The 19031-nt window shown below is 38.8% G+C and overlaps 1 protein-coding gene across 7 annotated transcripts in view; it reads right to left on the reverse strand.

The window, feature by feature from the left end:
- Window positions 1–19031, reverse strand: part of POLR3A (RNA polymerase III subunit A) — a 45321-nt gene that overhangs the window by 10948 nt on the left and 15342 nt on the right. For 4 of the 7 annotated variants that reach the window (XR_009819171.1, XR_009819174.1, XR_009819172.1 and 1 more), the window contains exons 18-33: window positions 18580–18698; window positions 17226–17363; window positions 16736–16906; window positions 15864–15977; window positions 11147–11233; window positions 10980–11062; window positions 10534–10704; window positions 9853–9946; window positions 9656–9748; window positions 9164–9328; window positions 7883–8047; window positions 7425–7556; window positions 6010–6142; window positions 4470–4717; window positions 1994–2072; window positions 806–1890 (exon numbers count right to left, since the gene is read on the reverse strand). Coding sequence is in view for 1 of the 7 variants with exons in the window: in XM_062000985.1 (XP_061856969.1) it covers window positions 4569–4717; window positions 6010–6142; window positions 7425–7556; window positions 7883–8047; window positions 9164–9328; window positions 9656–9748; window positions 9853–9946; window positions 10534–10704; window positions 10980–11062; window positions 11147–11233; window positions 15864–15977; window positions 16736–16906; window positions 17226–17363; window positions 18580–18698 (1814 nt within the window). In the remaining 6 variants the exon portion in view is untranslated. Of the gene's footprint in view, window positions 1–805; window positions 1891–1993; window positions 2073–3036; window positions 4718–6009; window positions 6143–7424; window positions 7557–7882; window positions 8048–9163; window positions 9329–9655; window positions 9749–9852; window positions 9947–10533; window positions 10705–10979; window positions 11063–11146; window positions 11234–15863; window positions 15978–16735; window positions 16907–17225; window positions 17364–18579; window positions 18699–19031 lie in introns of those variants that run through there. The other 3 variants (XR_009819175.1, XR_009819173.1, XM_062000985.1) reach the window with 3 other exon arrangements.

Genomic DNA, 19031 nt, shown 5'->3' on the forward strand with positions numbered 1-19031 from the left:
TTTTATCAGTTACAGGAAACCTCAATACATTTTCACCAGCACTGACGTACAAGAGCAGCAGGGCTGGTTTGTTTTCTTTCAGCCTTTCAGATTGTCCTGGGAGATTTTGGTGTTTATTCCTCAAGATAAATTTGCTATGCATGTATATCAATACTGTAATCATATCCAAATAACCTACCAAGTATTTGTCCATTAAAATATTAATACATTCTGTAACTTGATCCTTTTAAGTTTCTCTGTTCTTAGACAACATAGAGAACAACAGGCTGATTTTGCTGATTGCTTGTGGTTTTTTCCACATATTTAATTACTGACAGACTTTTCTAGGTCTGAATACATAGCTTTAGCTAAACATGTTGAAAATGAAACATTAATCACTTACATTCACAGAAGAACTTAGGGAAATCAGGAGGTTGGGATATCCCTTTTTTCTATAGTAGCTAGCAACAGGACAAGGGGTAATGGGATTAAGCTGGAACACAAGAAGTTCCATTTAAACATAAGAAAAAACTATTTCGCTGTTGAGGTGAGGGAGCCCTGGCACAGGCTGCCCAAAGGGGTTGTGGAGTCTCCTTCCTTGGAGGTCTTCAAGACCCACCCGGACATGTTCCTATGTGACCTGATCTAGGTGAACCTGCTTCTGCAGGGGGGTTGGACTAGATGATCTCTGGAGGTCCCTTCCAATCCTACCATTCTGTGATTCTATGAAATGTGAGGATCCTATGAAAATCTTTATCCTGTTTGCTATGGGCTTCTAAAAGACATTCCTATTTCTGAGCACAGTGATACAAAATTAAGGATTTACCTGTTGCAGTGGTTCCTTCAGCTTATACCAAAGCAGTGAGACACGGTCTGGCATCAAGGAGTATTAGTCCTGAAGGAAACAAATTCTATCCTACTTGTAGATACTTTATAAAATGCAGCATTCATTTACTTTCTTGTTTTTTTTCTTCTTTTAAATCAAAGGTAAAGTAGAAAAAATAGACATAGCCATCTATACCAAATGTTTTCAAGTTCTGGAGCAAAGAAGCAAGAACTAACTGTTCTAGATTTATCAGTTACAGACCAAAGATTTATTCCCAGCTTCCCATATTCACAACAGGAAGCCCATATAGCACGTGTTTCCCTTTTCTTATCTCTGCTGATAAGAGACACGTGTAAAGTAGTTTCCTGATAAACATACTAGAAAAGTACCTTCATTACTTTTTTTGTTGTTTTAATGAAGAGACTTTAAAAAAACCCCTGCTTATTGGTTTACTAATTAATTTGAACTATGATGCCTACCTGCATACTTTGACCTTAAGTACTCTTCTCACCAAATACAAATACTATAGGGAGAGGACAGTAATTTCTCTAAGGATTCAGGTTAATTATTGTAAACCTCATCTGTAAAAATTATAACCCTGTCATGCCTGTATCTAGTCTTCTGTCTAAATTCTGTAGGCTACACACATTGTAGAGTAGTATCATATAGGTTTGCACTCCGGCTTAACTTCAACCACCAGCAACTAAAGCTGCACACCTTACCAAAACGCTCCTGCCCAGCAAATATTTAACCCTCCTGCAACAGTCTCAGAAAGTAAAGCTTTACTTAGCTTCTCCATTTGATTTCTTCATTATTCTCTCCCTCTTCACTTCTGCTCACGTTCTGCTCCATTCTCAGCCAGTCCCTTGGTACAAAGGGTGCGCTTCAGCATTGAGCGTGGCCTCTGCCTACCACCAGGCGTCCTGGCTTCTCCACGAGCTCCCACCAGACAAGCAAGTCATTGTCCATGTTCCAAACAGAGGGACCACAGGCGAGGTTTTGTTTTTAGGGCAGAGAGGGAGACATCTCTCCATCACCAAGTACCTACTGATGTGTTTTTGGAAGTAATTATTCAGCTACTCCTACTGTCAGACAGAAAGAAAGGTGGAGACAGGAGGGGTACTTTGGACTCCCTACATATAAAATCCAGAACTACTCATCTTGAAAGAAGAGAAGTGAATGACATACCTGCTTTGCCATTTAACTGGTATCAGGACAGAAAACTGTTCTCACATTTCAGTCTCAGCCACTCAGTAAAGAGATCTCACTGAAAAAAGGATCAGTTTATAAACGACATACCGAGCAGTTTCTAAGCCTGACAACAGAGGTAAAAACTACACTTGTTTTAAAATGAATGAAAAACATGGAGAAAAATAGAAACCAGGATATGGATATTCATAATTTAATTATGAATTTTGGTAGCCAATTCTTGCTTTCTTAAAAAGTATGCCACCAGCAGTACTGAAATGCACGAGGCCTGCACCATCGCCTCAACGGCACGTGCTCCAGATTCCAAGCTCAATCCTCATTTTCTATAGGAGCTGCACAAACATTTAACAATTTTAAAGACATCTGGCAACCAAATTTGAATGACAGTTACCTAATTGTTCTCATAACCCAAAGAGTAGAGATTTAAGTTCAACAAATGCTTTTCCTGCATTGTCATTTGTATGCCGCAGCACACTTTTGGGACATCGGACATGATCGGTGATGCTCTTCCATGTACAGACATGTTGGCTGTCTGGGATGTTTTCTTCTGGGGCATCTACTGTTACCTAGTAATTTTTCAGAAATAATTGCTTGAAAATATCTATGTACATGTACATTTTAGGAAATATCCCAAAGTCCTGTGTATTTGGCTATTAAAACCGATCCTTATAAAAAGCTGCTTTTGAGTGAAATCAAACAGCTGCTTTATTTACTGACTGTACAGAAAGCCTAAACAATAATTATTGATTCAGATTTCTTGTAAACAATCTGGTTTTGGCTGAAATAATTACAAAGTGCAGAGCCTGCTGAGAGGGTAGGTTGTGTTTATGTTTACTTTAAGATAGGGTTTATTTTAGATATTCATTTAGGTTGTAAATACCTGAGATGTCAGCTCAATAATTCTGAACTGTCTTAACTAAGAGAACGAGGGAGATGGAGGTTAGGTCATCCCTAAGTTAACTATGCACAAACATAATGCATCAATAACCAGCCCAAGGTTTCCATTCTCTTAATCTCTGCCTCTTTTTATTGTCAAGGTTCAGGCAATGATAACAGATGTAACAGATGAATACTTTTAACATGTACAAGAGTAAACCCACCATTAAATAGTCGCATTTCATTCTATTTACTAAAGAAAACAAGGTGGTTACTCATTGCAATATCAACTCCATCCATTTACACCATCAGAAGAATCTTTATTCACAAAATTACAAGCACTTCCAATAGAGTTTCACATGATCAAACAAAGTACTTATCCACAGGAAAAGTTTCTGGGCTCTCTCTCCATTTGACCACTATCTGTTTAATACTTGCATCTTTAAAAGAAACAGAGCTTATATACAGACAAATCAGTAAGTGGCAATCTCACTGAGATCACAAAGAAAACTGGTATTTATTCTGAAGTTTCTATTGCTAAAAGGGAATAACAAAATGCATATGGCTTTTAGAGCAGGTATTGAGAATGTAATGCATTTAGTTTTTACCCTGCCATAATCTAGGCAGAATATCTTAGTATCACACTGAAAATCCAAAATAATTGAAGGACTATGTTGACAGGTCTTCCCTGCATGGAGGATGGTTTATAAAAATAAACACAGTGGCACCTTAAAACAACAGATTTATGTTCTCTGAATGTAGCCTCACAGTTTTCTTTAGATAGCTACATGAAGACAAACTGCAGCACAAACTTGTTCATTTCCAAATGCAAGACCATTCAACAATCTGCTTTTACTTCACCAGTGCACAACTTAGGGGATTTTTTACCTACTTTGTTTCTCTCCAACCTTTCCACATGTTATGAGCACACTGAATGTCCAAACAACGCTGAGAACAAAACACTGAGGTACTTTCCCACTTTTCCCCTCTGTTGGGCATTAAAATATTTTCCCTACACTGAAATAATGTAAGATCCACACTCATTCTGAAAACTGCTCTAGTGGACTAGAGATCAAAGTGCTTTCCAATTATTTCATGGCAATGCACAAAACCAGCTTCCCTTTCTATTTCTACTTGATATACTAGAATAATACTAGGTTGTCTGGATGATCCTGCTTAACTAAGCCTGCTATAAGTTAGATTCCAGGAGTATAACAGCTGCTATCATGTGAAATACTCTTTTATAATTTGTAATGTTCCTCTAACAGTCTTCCCAGGCTTTAGTAACAACTGTATGATCTGCAGCTGTTTGCAGGTTCATCTCAAAGCAGAATCCTCAGGGGGAAAAAATCATTTCCTTGGTAATAATTTGGGATAGAAGAAAAACAGTTAAAACAACCCAAGTGAAGAGCAAATATTTCAAACACTTTCAACAGCATTCTTGAAGTTTACCTCACTCTGAATGAATCAGAGATTCAGTTCTAGCTTACTGGTGCAGAGAAAACCCTCTTCTTTCAGGGTCTATAGCAACAACAGTTGGTAAACAACTGGGAAACTCTTTTGATGGCATTTCACTTACCAATTCACAGTTACCGAGACACCGATACTACACGTTTCTTGATTTAAATGATGTTTTCCTGCTATTCCTTGTTTTGCTATCTTGTATGATGGCCAAGTGCTATGTAACAATGGGAATATGAAATTCATTATTATCAAATATCAGAGGCCTCCTAGGAGGAGTTGATTCTTTGTCTGCTTTGTGCAACAGTTTAAAGAGTCCCGTTCCAATATTCATCGGAATTCCCATGATGATGCACTCAGAAACACCTGGGGAAAAAACAAAGACCTTGAACATCTGAAGAGTAAGGATTTGGAAAACCATTCTATCAAAAGTCCTTGAACCCCTCACTTGAAGACCAAGGTCTCCTCACTAGATAAAGTGAAGTTTTATGGTCATCAGTAACATCATTATGTTACTTCATCTTGTTAATTGGGTTCTTTACATTTTAGACAGGGAAAATTCAGCCTTCACCTAAACATCTTCTCTGGCAATGGAACAGCTTCAGAAGGGTTTTTTTTGGGTAAGAGACGTTTCATTCAGTGCCAAGAGCAGAAGATGCAAGGCAAAGTCATTTTATGTTCCTTCTCTGACTCAGTGCTAAAACGTCAGTTGAATCTGGCCAAGTTCCCTGGACACCCCTGCAGCTTCACAGGGAGAGCATTAGCATTTAGCATTTCCACCACTTGAAAAGTACTTCTTTTGAACTTCAATCAGACTTAAATCTGTCCCAATTACTTTTGATAGCTACAACACTTCCACAGCAATATGCTGTGAAAACATCCACTGAAGTAACAAAGAATATTCCTCATCCACACCTTCTCAGGAGCATAAGAATATTGTCCTTCACATCAATGTTTAAGACAAAACCAATAAACAGCTGTACTTTGGAATGCACAAAGGATGAAGATCAACTTGCTCAAAACTCTGGCAAGATTTGGTTGGTAATTTAAAGGTAATTTAACATGTAATCATGTCATTTATGAATGATAAACAAGGCTTCCCAGGTTTTAAAAATAAACCAGCCAAACACTGTTTTTATATATTTACATTAGAACTAACTGAAGGAGTCAAGAACTTTGCCTTCCTGTTTATTTCTAATTGCAGCTGACAAATTACATCAGCAATCAAGAGACACAGTATGATATTCACCTAGGCTACCCAAGACACATCTGTCTTCCTGCTTCCCAGTAGGAATGAAAATGAAACCTAAATACTGAACAGGGTACTAGATCCCTTGCTCAGTTCTAGGTCTCGAAGACACATAAACACTCCAAACTGAATAAACTACTACATTTCCTGGTACTGCCCTGAGCTATGTGGTTAGAAGTAAAACTGAAAGTGACCTTTAAGAAACATAAAATAAATATCCAAGTGGGTTCCATATTTGATTGAGGTTAGAAACAGAAATGTTCATCAAAAAGTACAGATTAGACTTAGACCTGAAGTTTTTGACACATAAGCTCAACAGAAAGCCTAACAAGGGCAGAAATTCAGTGCTTTGAAGAGGTTTACAGATGCTGGCCAAGGACCACAAACTGCAACAGAACACAATACCCACCACAAACAGAATCCTTCTGTCCAAAGTAGGCAGCATCGAAGAGATGGTCTGCAGTCTTTTCAAAAGAAGCCAGCATCAACACGCTTTCCTTCATTTTTGCCAGTCCAAACCTGGTAATACCCAGAACTTCACCCTTGATCGATGGAAAAACCCAAAGATAGATCATCATAAGAATGGCTGGAGAGGAGTTATTTTGCTGAAGAAGCAAATCAAGTGAACATGTAGTTTTTATTACAGCAACCACATGAAACAAGTGGTAAGTATCAAGGTTACTAGCTACACCTTAGCACTGTGAAGTGATTATTCATCCACACATATGCTATTAGGAATGGTTATTAGATGTTTATTTGTTTTAGAGCAAGAATATTGTAAAGATGGAAGGAAACATGGTCATGAGAAAAAACACACTGTTATAAACTAGCTGCTGAGCTACAAACTTCAGCAAGGTCTGACAGCACTATGCTGAAGCTACTGCTTATCATCTACTGGTAAATCTGACTTCACCTGCCAGGAAACTACAGATGATGTTAAGTCTTCATTTTTTCACTCTCCAGATAAAGAAGTAATTAGGGTTTTAAACTAACTTGGTTTATTTCTGCCTCTTTCTAACAAGCATCCTGAATTATACAGGCTGTGCACAGAAGCACAAGTCAGAAGCACAGAAAAAAGAACGCATGCTAGGAGCCCAACAAGTGTAAAGCACTGACTGCACTGATGCCCTTTTCCACTATTGTGTTGCAGCTCCACACAGCCAGCCCTGGGGACTGCTGCAGCTCAATACAACAAAGCCCTACAGTTTAGGGAAGAAGTCAGAACTCCTTCATCCATTTTACTCAAATTAAACCCTTGCACTCTGGCAGGCAAAGTGGAAAATGTGACTTCACTAAGTGTACTCAAATCTCAAAAACATATCCATGTGAAGTAAATAAAGTCAATCAATAAAGAATAGATCAGATTTTCTCCTAACAAGTTCTGGAAAACTGTTCATAGTGTACACGTAATCTGATCCTATTTGTAATGTCTGCATCCTTTATATTATAAACAGTGCAGCTGCTATGAACCACACCCCATGCGGTTTTCTGCACAGCAAGCCTCAAATTGCACGCATGGCTACCCAAACAGTTGATTTTCATACCACAGTTTTTAGGATTCCTATTTCCAGTAAGAAATTACCATTCCCTACTCATTAAATTGACTTGTTCTCCATCAAAATAGACTTTGTTCTCCCTACCCCCAAGAAGTACATTAATCAAGCACTTTGATATACAAACAATAGTATTTGCTCAGTAGAACTTAAAGCTCTTTAAATTGAGAACTGATTTCCATCTCCCTAGCTCACCCATCCTTTGCAAACATGGTAAAACTGATTGGTATAAACAGGCCAACACAACATTTGGAAAAAACAGAGTACAAACCTTGTAGGTCATTAGATCAGACAGCAACATAACGTGCCTCCTGTCAATGCTCATACCATGGTTGACCATCGTATACTGAATCTCATTGATGATGGTTGTCCGAGCAGCTTCAATTCCTAGTGTCTTCTCTACCTACACCAGAGATTATGTCAGATTAACGAAGAATCAAATGCTTGGAGCAAGTATATTCCTGGAACAAATACCATCTGATGTCAGATGATACTTTATTTCCATTATTACCCTTTTGCATTTCTCTGTTCTAAAAATATTGATAGGAAAAGCTTCTTTGAAGTGAACAGTGGTGCCAGATGAATTATTCTCTTGTGTTAATGTGTTCTGACAACCATTAGTGAAATCAGGCTTGATGAGATATCAAGTGCTGCATCCCAACACAAACAAGCACTTGCAATAAAGATGCTATGGGGAAAAAAAATCCACAGTGCCCCTTTGAACATTACCTCATAAGTGTTGTTAGAAGATGTTTTTGTTCCCTTCACCCCGTGAGTAGCCATAACAGCTCGAAGATTATCACCTTCAACTAGAAGTTTGTATTTTTCCTTTCCACTTTGTTCATCGATATGAATGACAGCTCGGGAAACCTCTGGTATACCTTGCACTACAACCTTCACAAAGCAAAACAAACCTAGTAACTTTGATTTGTATAGTAATGCAGTATAGAAGGATAATCCTTATCAAACCCATTTAGAAGCTCCAGTCTTGGGAGCAAAAGCCTGAAACATGTATTAAATACGATTTCCTTTTTCTTATATACACTAGTGCAAATTTGACACTCAGGCTGTACTTTACTCCAGATACCCTCACACTGAGATCTCTGCTGGTAGTTCCACACAACTGGAAGGGCAGCCTGCCCAATAATCAGGTCCACATAGAATCATAGAATGGTAGGGGTTGGAAGGGACCTTTAGAGATCATCTAGTCCAACCCCCCTGCAGAAGCAGGGTCACCTACATCAGGTTGCATAGGAACATGTCCAGGCGGGTCTTGAAGACCTCCAAGGAAGGAGCAGCCACAACCCCTCTGGGCAGCCTGTGCCAGGGCTCCCTCACCTCAACAGTGAAATAGTTTTTTCTTATGTTTAAATGGAACTTTTTGTGTTCCAGCTTCATTCCATCACCCCTTGTCCTGTTACTATCTACTATAGAAAAAAGGGATGTCCCAACCTCCTGACACCCACCCTTTAGATATTTATAAATGTTAATAAGATCTCCCCTCAGTCTCCTCTTCTCTAGACTAAACAGCCCCAGGTCCCGCAGCCTTTCCTTGTATGAAAGATGTTCCATACCCCTGATCATCTCGGTGGCCCTGTGCTAGCCTCTCTCCAGCAATTCCCTGTCCCTCTTGAGCTGAGGAGCCCAGAACTGGACACAGTCCATATCACTACTTAAAATCCCAAGTAGATAAGCCTCCACACAAAGTAGTAAGAATGCCAAATGCTGTCATGTGGCTCAATTGTAGATGCAGCTGGAAGAAGACATAACTATGTCATAACATTGCTGCACCTGGATGCTTCAGTGAATGGTATAAAGAAAGCATTAAGGCTTCCAGTTTATTTATGAAGATTAGTAACAGAGGCTTAGTTTCAGCTGTAAAGCAGCAGCACTGCAAGCTGAGAGTTACAGATTCAGACTGCCTCCACTGTCAGTGCTGACAAGAACTGTTCTCTCTTCCCACCACCAAATTAACCTCCCACAAAAGCCTGAGAAGGTCTTGGTTTTTACCTTGGGTAGTTCTTCCTTCAGGGACTGCAATACATAATACATGGAACTCTTGCTGTTTTCACGAGGGGTCACACACACAACTGCTTCTCCATGGACAGCAACATCCCCAGGCTTTACCCTGAGTTTAGATATGCAAATAGAGTAGCGCACAGTCTCTGCGTTCACCTGTGGCAAAAGGCAGCCAACAAACGTCAGGGCATCTTGCTGAGGGTACCTGCTTATATGTTACCCAATGGACAAAAAATGGCACCCTTGTATTTAGCAAGACACAAAGAAATGAATGTATGTTCTCTTGTTTCCAAATAAAGGAAAACCTACTCACTTTACAAGCTAAAAAGGGGGGAAAAGACTCCAGACATTATGTAGCCACAGGACATCCTTCATTCACTTCAAACAGAGGTCCACTGGTGTGACTTCTGTTTCTGAGACAGGATCAAGAGACCCTTTGGAATTTACCCAAGGCATATTCTGCAGAAGAAATGAACAACTCACCTCTAATCTCAGTAGCCTAATACGCTCTAAAGACAGCTTCACAAGGATGAAACAATCATCTGGAAGAAACACTTCCTCGATATATTCTGAAATCTTTAAGAGATAAAGATGAAATGCTTAGCATGTGAAAATGGTTCAAATGCCCCACAGCAATTGGCTAATGTTTACAGCATTAGCAATAACCCAATTTTTCCTACCTCTCCTAATAAAGTTTTCTCAATCCTTCCTTTAACCAGACGGGCAAAATCGGGATCATCATCTTTGTCCAACTGTGCTGTTATAATAGGGGTGCTACAAAGAATAAACACACACACAAAAACAGTTGGGAAATTGCTCAGCTAGATTACAGATGGCAATTTGAATTACAGCTTGCCTTATGGAACTGAACTCATCATTTAAAGCAGAATTTAAGACAAAGAGACCTTCAGCTTCCTCAGGTACATTTAAAAGATTATTGTTCATGTACTTCAGGTTAGTAAAAACAAGCACACACACAAGAGATAACACAACAAAGTGGTGATTATTTTCATGGTGCACATGATTCTAGTACCATTTACATTTGGCTTCATGGATACCCGGGAACAGATTTGCTTCATCCACCACTAAACACCAGAAAGTGTCACAATACACAAGACACCTAACAGAATATTAAACTCAGTAAGTAACCACTTTCTCTCATTTGATTTTCAGAGAAATAAAACTTCTAAGGCCCTAGGTATCACTTAGTTGGGCAGACATCAGATTTTTCCTGTTTTGCTATTCCACAGATTCAATGTTGTCAATGTATTACTGAGAACAGGGAAATGCTATTGATTATTGCTAATTTACCCATCAGGTTTCACTTAAAGGTAAGAAGCAGAGTGAAACCATGTCAGTACCTAATAGCCTTTGAAGCATTAATGATTTCTTTGATTCTTGGCACACCCAAAGTAATATTCATTGAAGCAACACCAGCAAAATGGAAAGTCTTCAGAGTCATCTGAGTGCCAGGTTCCCCGATGCTCTGTGCACAGAGGGCTCCTACTGCAGAACCAGGCTCCATTTGTGCCCTGATAAAGAAATTCTCTTGTCAAACAATACAGAAAGATACACCCAACTCGAAAAGACATACTGTTTCTTTTCCCCTCCAACATTCTACCTTTGCCTTGCAATGTTTGTATCATTGGGGCCAGCTGTTTCTTATTCTTTATTTGTATTGCATTCACAACAGAAACAACATTCATACAATAAAAACAGCAAAACACACCCGTAGATTGCAAACAAAGCAATAAACATTGGTGAGGGGGCATATAAATTGACAGAAAATAACAGATTAAAAGCTTACCTCATGTATTTGTCCCTACAAGTCTCTAGAAACTTCTCTAGTTGTGTTGGAGTAATCCTATCCAACTGATACAGAACTCGTGGCTGAAAAGAGAATAGAACAGTTGAAAAAGCAATAGCTTATGACATTTAAAATAGCTGCACAATTGCTCCCTTGAAACTATTTACCTCTGTTGTGCCATTGTCATTGATGCCATACTTGTCTCTAGTTTTTTTTATCTTCTCAGAAACCCCTTTGATGAATTTTTTGATTTCCTGAAATTACATGAAAGCAACAGTAAGCCAAGATATGCTCTTCACATGGAAGTCTTCAGCACTACATTATTTGCTTAGAGCTCCCAATGGAATGTTTACAATAATAAATTATCTAAGCAAATGTGAAGAAAGGAACATCAAAACTTAGACACACACATACACACACACACACAGAGTAGAATTTTGCAAACCAGATTCACTCTTGGGTAACCACAAATTAGTAGCAGTCCATGAGGAATACGGTCCATGCTGAGTAAAAGCATCCTTCCTGAGCACACACTGAAGACTTCAGACATCTGGCTTTGGTTGAGCTTTCCTTCCTACTCATCACTTAGTGGAACTGATTCTACCATCAAAAAAATATAATTAAAAAGCCTCAAGCAGATGTATTTTCTCTGTATACTGACACCAGCATTTGTCAGTATTCAAAAGAAGTCAAAGCAGAAAGACTGTAGCACGATCAGGAGTATATAAAGGACATCTGTTGGACAGATTTCAGAGATTCAAGAGGCACTTGATTTAGGGGGGAAAAAACCCCTCAAAATTGATAATAATATGTCAGTCTATACCTAACAGTTCAAATAACTTCATTATGCAGTGGAGTGGTCTTGCAGAAAGTTGCATTTAACAAGTAGTTGTACCTAAGCCTTTCATCACTCTCTTTGCAGTTCTAGCAGTCTTCAATGGAACATCAATTGAAACAATACTGTCAGAAAAATATCCAACATTCCTATGAAACACCATCTGGGCATTACATTTTGGATATAGAAATGTAGGCTAAAGGTCATGAAACGTGAAGTCCACAATGAAACTCTTCCATAAAAGTGGACTCAGTGCAATGACCATAACACATGCTTCCTACCACCACCCAAATAAACACACAAGAGAGAGGAAATCCTTCCCATCTACCTCAACAAGGATTTCAGAAAGCCTCTATGGAGAAGTGAATAGTTTTGAGAGTTCTTTCAGATCTTTTCCATCCCATTAGTCCTGCCTGACAACCAGGATGATAACTGTGTAGTATCAACTCTTCTTCAGTCAGTACTGGACTCCTGCAGCAGCCAGGCACTGACAAATACTTGCAATTTTTTTAAGAACCAAATTAATAAATTGTTCTCAAAATGCTTTCACTGCTTCCTAACAGAATCCTCATATTCTCCAAACAGTGACATATTTACTCATATTCAAGGTATTGCCAGTCAGTCCATTGTTTTATGTGAAGACTAGAACAAAGTACAAACGAAAGAACCGACAACATAAGCGTGCTGCTGGAATGGATGCTTCAAGTTGTTTCTCCACTTGGTTGACAACAGGATGCATTCACACATTTCTGCCCCTTCTGCCCTGCAGTAAGTCATAGAAATTCACAAATGAAATATTTTGCCATTTTCAAGGTTTTTGACACCAAAATATTTGCTTAAATTTGGTGATTTACTCCCTGAAGTAAGTGTTATGTAACTGTGTATTGCTACAAGCAACCATCTTTTTCCTACAGCTACATTAAAAATACTGCAGCACTTGCAGAAGATCATCTAGAACATTTGATCTAGAGTAAAAAAAAAACCCAACACACTAAGGAGAGAATTTAAAAGTGACTCTATCTTGAAATACGCTACTTGTGTGAAGGGGCAGGAAGGGAGGAGTGGAAGAAGAAGAAGACAAGTGTAACAGTAACTTCTCCCTCCAGGACACTGAAGACTAAATTCATAGGATTCATCTACTCACATAAAACCAGAGGACAAGTAATAGCAAACCACACTACCACCTCTGCAAAGGAAGTCGTCATACTGGCTGAATATTTAGTCATAGTCATGTGTTCACATGGAGAAAGGGCAGATTGAAGACCAAAACACCATAGGATTGCAAAAAACGTTATGGCAAACAATTTGTTGTCAACTTCTCCTCTTTGACATTTCCTCAGTACCAAAGTACTTAAAGTTACAAATCTCCAGCATAAGAAATCAATTGTTATATATAATCCTGAACTGTAAAAATGAGGTGCTCAAACAATACATTATTGCCATGCTCTAGAGACAAAAAATGATGGTGACAAAGAGAAGACAAATCTCTTCAGAGATTTCTCATTATCAAAAGTTTTATTCATGCACAAGAACCAAAAGAAGATATGACCTATTTTTCTCAACTTTCAATTCTTTGTTGGCTTTTTCTCCAAACTAGGCATTATTTATGTTACAAAGAGAAGGGAAAAACTCACTCTTTGCCGAGCCTCTCTGTCTCTATGGAGCTGTCATCTTCAGCACAAAACATTCTTGAAGAGCACAGCTGTATAACTTCCAAAGTCAGCTCAAGGAACCACAGTTTCACACAGTCTAAACCTATCACGTCTTTTAGTCCAGACCCATTTAACCAAAAGACACCAAACTGATTCTGTAAGCTCTGGCTCAATATGGGCCTTGTCAGCTCCTATAGAGTTGATGTTCAGTCAAAACAGTAGTCCAGGGTATAAAGCCTGGTCACTCGGGTGTTGGCATCATTTTTCCCAGCGCTTAAGCTAATGGGATCATTCACATCCATGAGACACTGCTAAAATAAGAACCCTTACAGTTAAGAAGTCCACTGAGACAATCTCACAAGATTCAGCAATAACCTATTGAGGCCAGGCAGATCCATGAGGTCAACTCTACTCAAGCACCAACTGGCTATGTGCTGAGCCTTTTCCATTCCGTACCCCAGTACTTAGGTTCTATCATCTCCAAAAAGCACAGAAAAATTGCTCTTTTCTAAATTGTGAACATTCATAAAGATTTTGTCAAGTTAACAAAAATGTTACTTCACCTGTATCTTAAAGACTCAAATCCATTAAAATATGAACACAACTGAAACTGTACCAGTCAACAATCTGCGTTTTCATCATCTGAACTCCCTCCAGTGAGGGCAGAGTTCAGGTAGAAAGAACACCAGTCAGTTTAGTATGACTAAACATTATTTAGTCATAATGTTTTCTGGTCGAGAGTAGATAAATCCATTATAGCAATATCCTTGGTAAAATAACAACAGCAATAGCTCTGTTCTGGAAGGAAAAAGCAGAGGAAGGCACAGGAAAGCATCAGAAAGCCATGCTAATATCCCTAAAGGCTGAAAGAACAAGTTTCAAAAAAGGAGAGTCATGTACTAAAAACTTCCTCAAATAGGACTAATGGGATTCATTCATGTGTTATGGTTTCCACCATTAAAAAGCAACTGTGCAAACCAGTGTGATGAACACCTCCATTACCATTTAACAAGCAGTAATGTATATATGCTAATCAGTTACTTTAGCACTATACACACATCTTTTAGCTAGAAAGCACTAACATTAATGCTCACACACTGCACACACATGCTACAATTACCTCATTATATTTCTCATAACCTGTCTCAGTTAATGTCTTCAAGGATGAACAGAAAAATAAAAGGAAGAAAAGAAAGAAGAAAAATGTAACAGTATCTAAAACTTTAAAATCTTAAGTGTAACTAATTCCCATGGAGGTGATGTAGCCATATCTGTGCTTCTGGAATTAATGGCAATAATTCAGACTTTCCTGATATGATTAAAAGTATGTAAACCTCAAAGAGCAGCTTCCCCTCCAAACTCTGACACTAATATAGTGCATTTTTTTTCCTCCAGACATGCAGTTAAGATTTAGAGCATAGTTCAAGTATGAACATGATTATTTTTCTCAGCTCTGCTCTAGCAATGGAATTGCAAGTCAGGTTTACAAGCAGCTGCTCACTAGTTTGCCACCTTCTGCTCTGAAGCACTCTCTCATCTATTAAAAAGCAACCCTTCAAAAGCAGGTCACTACATTCATGTTCTCATCAATGCCAGTAATCACAAGGTCTATCAAAATAACAGCTTTATATGTCTACAGGCAACTAATTCTGCAGGTTTTAATCACTGTCCCCAAAGTAGTCTTCAGCGTGGCTGCTCCTACCAACATAAAAATTGCTCAATACTCTTTCAAACAAATTGACTTTTATGATTCAAAGTGCAAGCAGCCACATGAACATTCACTCATCCTTAAAAGACAAGTAAGTACTCTCCAGAAGATAAGCCCTGTCCAGCAAAACACTTCATGTGGCAGATGTTTTTTGCTGGATTGGTATCAGAAGAAAGTAAGGGCAATAGGTGGAAGTGTATACCTGACATTTCTATTACAGGAAAACAAGAGAGTGAAAACAGCTATTCAGAAAGTTGATAACATCAAAACATAGGCATAATAATGGAGTATGAAACTCAGTCCTAGTCATTTCTTACTACAGTCAGTAAGTATTATTTCATTTCTGAAGTCCCTGGGGAAGCACAGAAGCACTACCACCTTGCTATGGAGAGAAATTACAGCAAGGTAAATCACTGGTACCTCCTACTCAAAAATCACCATATCTTTCTCACATTTCTAAAGTTCCTGTGGTGAACATGAAAAAACACCATAATAAGAATTGAAATGACTAGTGCTACCTCCCTGCCCCCTAAATGCAGAGAAATGTATTACTGAGTAACTGCTATTCCTGCTACTGATGCATAAAATTCAGCCATTGCTCCCACAGATTGGTAAGACCATTTTGTGTCATTTCCTTGATTTAGAAGGGAAAGTGAAATCACAGTGTGATAAGGAAAGGAGATAATTACCTGCAGAAAACTGTCTCGGCAGCAAAGAAATTCATTCTTCTTCATGATGGACTCGGATGTTAACACCAGCTCGTTTTTGCTCAGGGCTGGTTCACTTCGGCATGGATAAACAGCCTGAGGGAAAAAACCCCACACTTCTTCAGGTGAAATACATGTACAAAACCTTCCTTGTAAAGACACAGAATATGGATACATACAATTGATTAACAGTATTCTTTAGTTTTGGGGTTGTGAGGATTTTCTGATTACTATATAATACCAGACTATTATGAAGAGAAGGTCTATATACACTTCTACTTAAAGTAAACCTGAAGGTATCCACACACACATTCCTAAGTCTGCCCATTAATTACACTCACATTATAGAAATCTCAACAGTCACTTCAGTAAAAGGCTTTTTATTTTCTGGGGGATGTGAGGGGGAACACCAACAAACAAACCACAAAGCCAAAACCAAACAATACTGTTCTTCAAACGTCATGCTGCATCCAGAGTAACTCAACACCACATCAGGCCTCTGGCTTAAGAAGCAGCTCAACACAAAGCACATGCATGCCCTCATTCAGTAAGAAATTACTTTGTGTAGTACAAGTCCAATCTAGTACCCAACTAAGCCAGTGGCAATTTATTTAGTGAGTTGGGTATCAGGCCTGAAGAATGATGTCCAAGAACAGAAGGAACAACCTATTTTTCACAGCTCTGGTCCTAGTTGCTGTGTTCCAAGGTAAAAAACAAAATAGCTGTAACTCTTAGCATACACAGGATCACTCAAGAAGGTAACTGACAAATGAATTAAACAGAAAAAGAGTGAACTCCATAATTTATTACTTCCTGCCTTTCCAACTTCCAACAAAGACTTGAGTTTCCCTTACCCTGATATTGTCTAGAACGCGTTTGAATTCCAGCGGCTCATCCTTCCCTTCCATGGCTGCAGGATCCAAGCCATCTCCTCCATAAATAAACTGGATAATGTCACCAGTAGAACTCCTGACTGTCAAATCATACTGTGAGCAAAGATCTTCAAGGGATTTTACCAGCCGCCTCTGCAGGTAAAGAACCCCAATGAAGCAGTGCAAGGCAAGTAAATGGGATCTTTAGCTCCAGTTTGGGATTACACAAGGTATTACTGTGCCACTGCCTGAGGTTTGCTTTACAAACCTCACATCTACTGGAGCAGAGTCAATTTCACAATACAATTACTCTCTCTCAAATTAAAAGCAAGAGTCAATTTCACAATACAATTACTCTCTCTTACATTAAAAGCAAACACACACAATGTAGGTGCTTTCGCCCCACCCCTCAGCTCAAATAAACACCCTCCTTTTGCAAGGCTGATCAACCCCCCACTGCATGGACAGTTACCTGCATGTATCCAGTTTCAGCTGTTTTTACAGCTGTGTCAACCAGACCTTCTCGACCAGCCATTGTATGGAAAAAAAATTCAGTAGGAGTCAATCCAGAATAGAAGCTATTGGCAACAAAGCCTTTTGCTGCTGGGAGCTACAGAGAAGAGTGGGGAAGAAAGGTTCAAATTCAATGTACATTCTGTATGCATGTTACACATTCCTTCAGACAGTTAGCCAATACACACACAAACACAGAGCAATCCTCTCAGCTGCATTTAGCTTTCAAGTTCAATGTTTGCATTTTAGACACGAATAAAGGCTTCAAAACTCTGGCATAGTTCTTCCAAACTAATCTAATGGACTTTCTCTCTCCTCCTTCAAGCCTTGTCGTGCTTCTAGGCATTCCTGGCAAACACTACAGCGGTTCCAAACACTTTGGGTATCCTTCGAGTTGCTAAAATTGAAGGAGTGATAAGAATGTTCATTTTGGGAAAGTATAACAAAGGCATTTGCAGTGCTAAAGACTAAGGAATTCAGAAAAAAATATGACTAGAGCTCCCTACATAACTGTTTCAAATGGTTTGCTCTCACCTCTGAGAAGAGTCCTTGCCAGGGAACTTCATGCAGGCATCACTTTAAGTCAAATAACATCAAGCTGCCTCCATGGTCATGCAGAACAATGAATAGCCATCAAGAGTGCTGCTAATTTAACAGGCAGCCTTCTGAATCAGTAAAACTTCTTTCTCATCTAGTCCATTAAGATTTTTGTTTCTTTAATTTATTCAAGAGGGAAAAGTTTTCATATTACAGGAGTCAATAGTCGAAATTTGGACATTTAGTGCCAAATGCAAGTGTCTCAGCCACCATCTGCCACTTGAGTTACCTAACACACTAACAAGACTGATGGCTGGTACTTAACACCTTCTCGAGCAATCTTTAGGTTTCAGAGAGCAGTTTATAAAACCTCCTTTCACTGAATTGTATTAACAAGTGCCTGAGACTCCTTATTGTATGATGAAGAACAGAACTTAAATAGGTAATGTTCAGAGCAGCTCATGATATTTATCTGTTCTAGGGGACAAAACAAAAAGAAGAGACTTCAGAATGGTTTATGTGGCACATTTTACCTGTCTAAAGATACCAACGTGCACCCAATAGGTGTCCTGAAACACCTTTGTGCAGTGAAACAGATCTCAAGAGAGAAGGTTTAGGAAATTCTTCTTAGGACTCTCAAGAGAAGCAAAACTGTATCATCAGACTTCATTTTACTACATTAAAAAGGTCTAATCCTTCATCCTTTCATGTGTCCTTCTTAAAATGGTTCAGTGTTTCCCTTTCCTTTGCAGTGTATTTTAAACATACAGAATTACCTTAGAATGCTTCTCAAAGTGAGGCAAGGATCTGTTCTCAAATCCATCAGGAACTCTGGACCCACTGATAGCCTGCTGACCTACACAGGCAATCATCTGGGATATATTAATGAAGGAGCCTGAAAAGAAAGACAGACAGAAAAATCTCACAGATGTGGCATATCAGTGCTCCTCTGATGAGCTGTGTTCACTTCTATGAACATCCATTATTTACCTTCATAATTTGTCAAAAATGCATTTAGACTGCAACAATTACTGAACCTTTCTGTTCCTTGTCCTGTACATGTCAGCATTTATGCAGAGATTGGCAACTAAGTTAGGCTACCACATAGCTAACAGCTCCTTTTCTTTTTTCTTTGGGTCATGGACATTGATGGATTGGGCTTTGTACAACCTGTCATCCTCATCTACATATTTTGCTCCATAATTTCTTCAGTAAACTTATTTTAGCA

The sequence above is a fragment of the Colius striatus genome, chromosome 8 (assembly GCF_028858725.1).
Source record: "Colius striatus isolate bColStr4 chromosome 8, bColStr4.1.hap1, whole genome shotgun sequence".
NCBI lineage: Eukaryota > Metazoa > Chordata > Aves > Coliiformes > Coliidae > Colius > Colius striatus.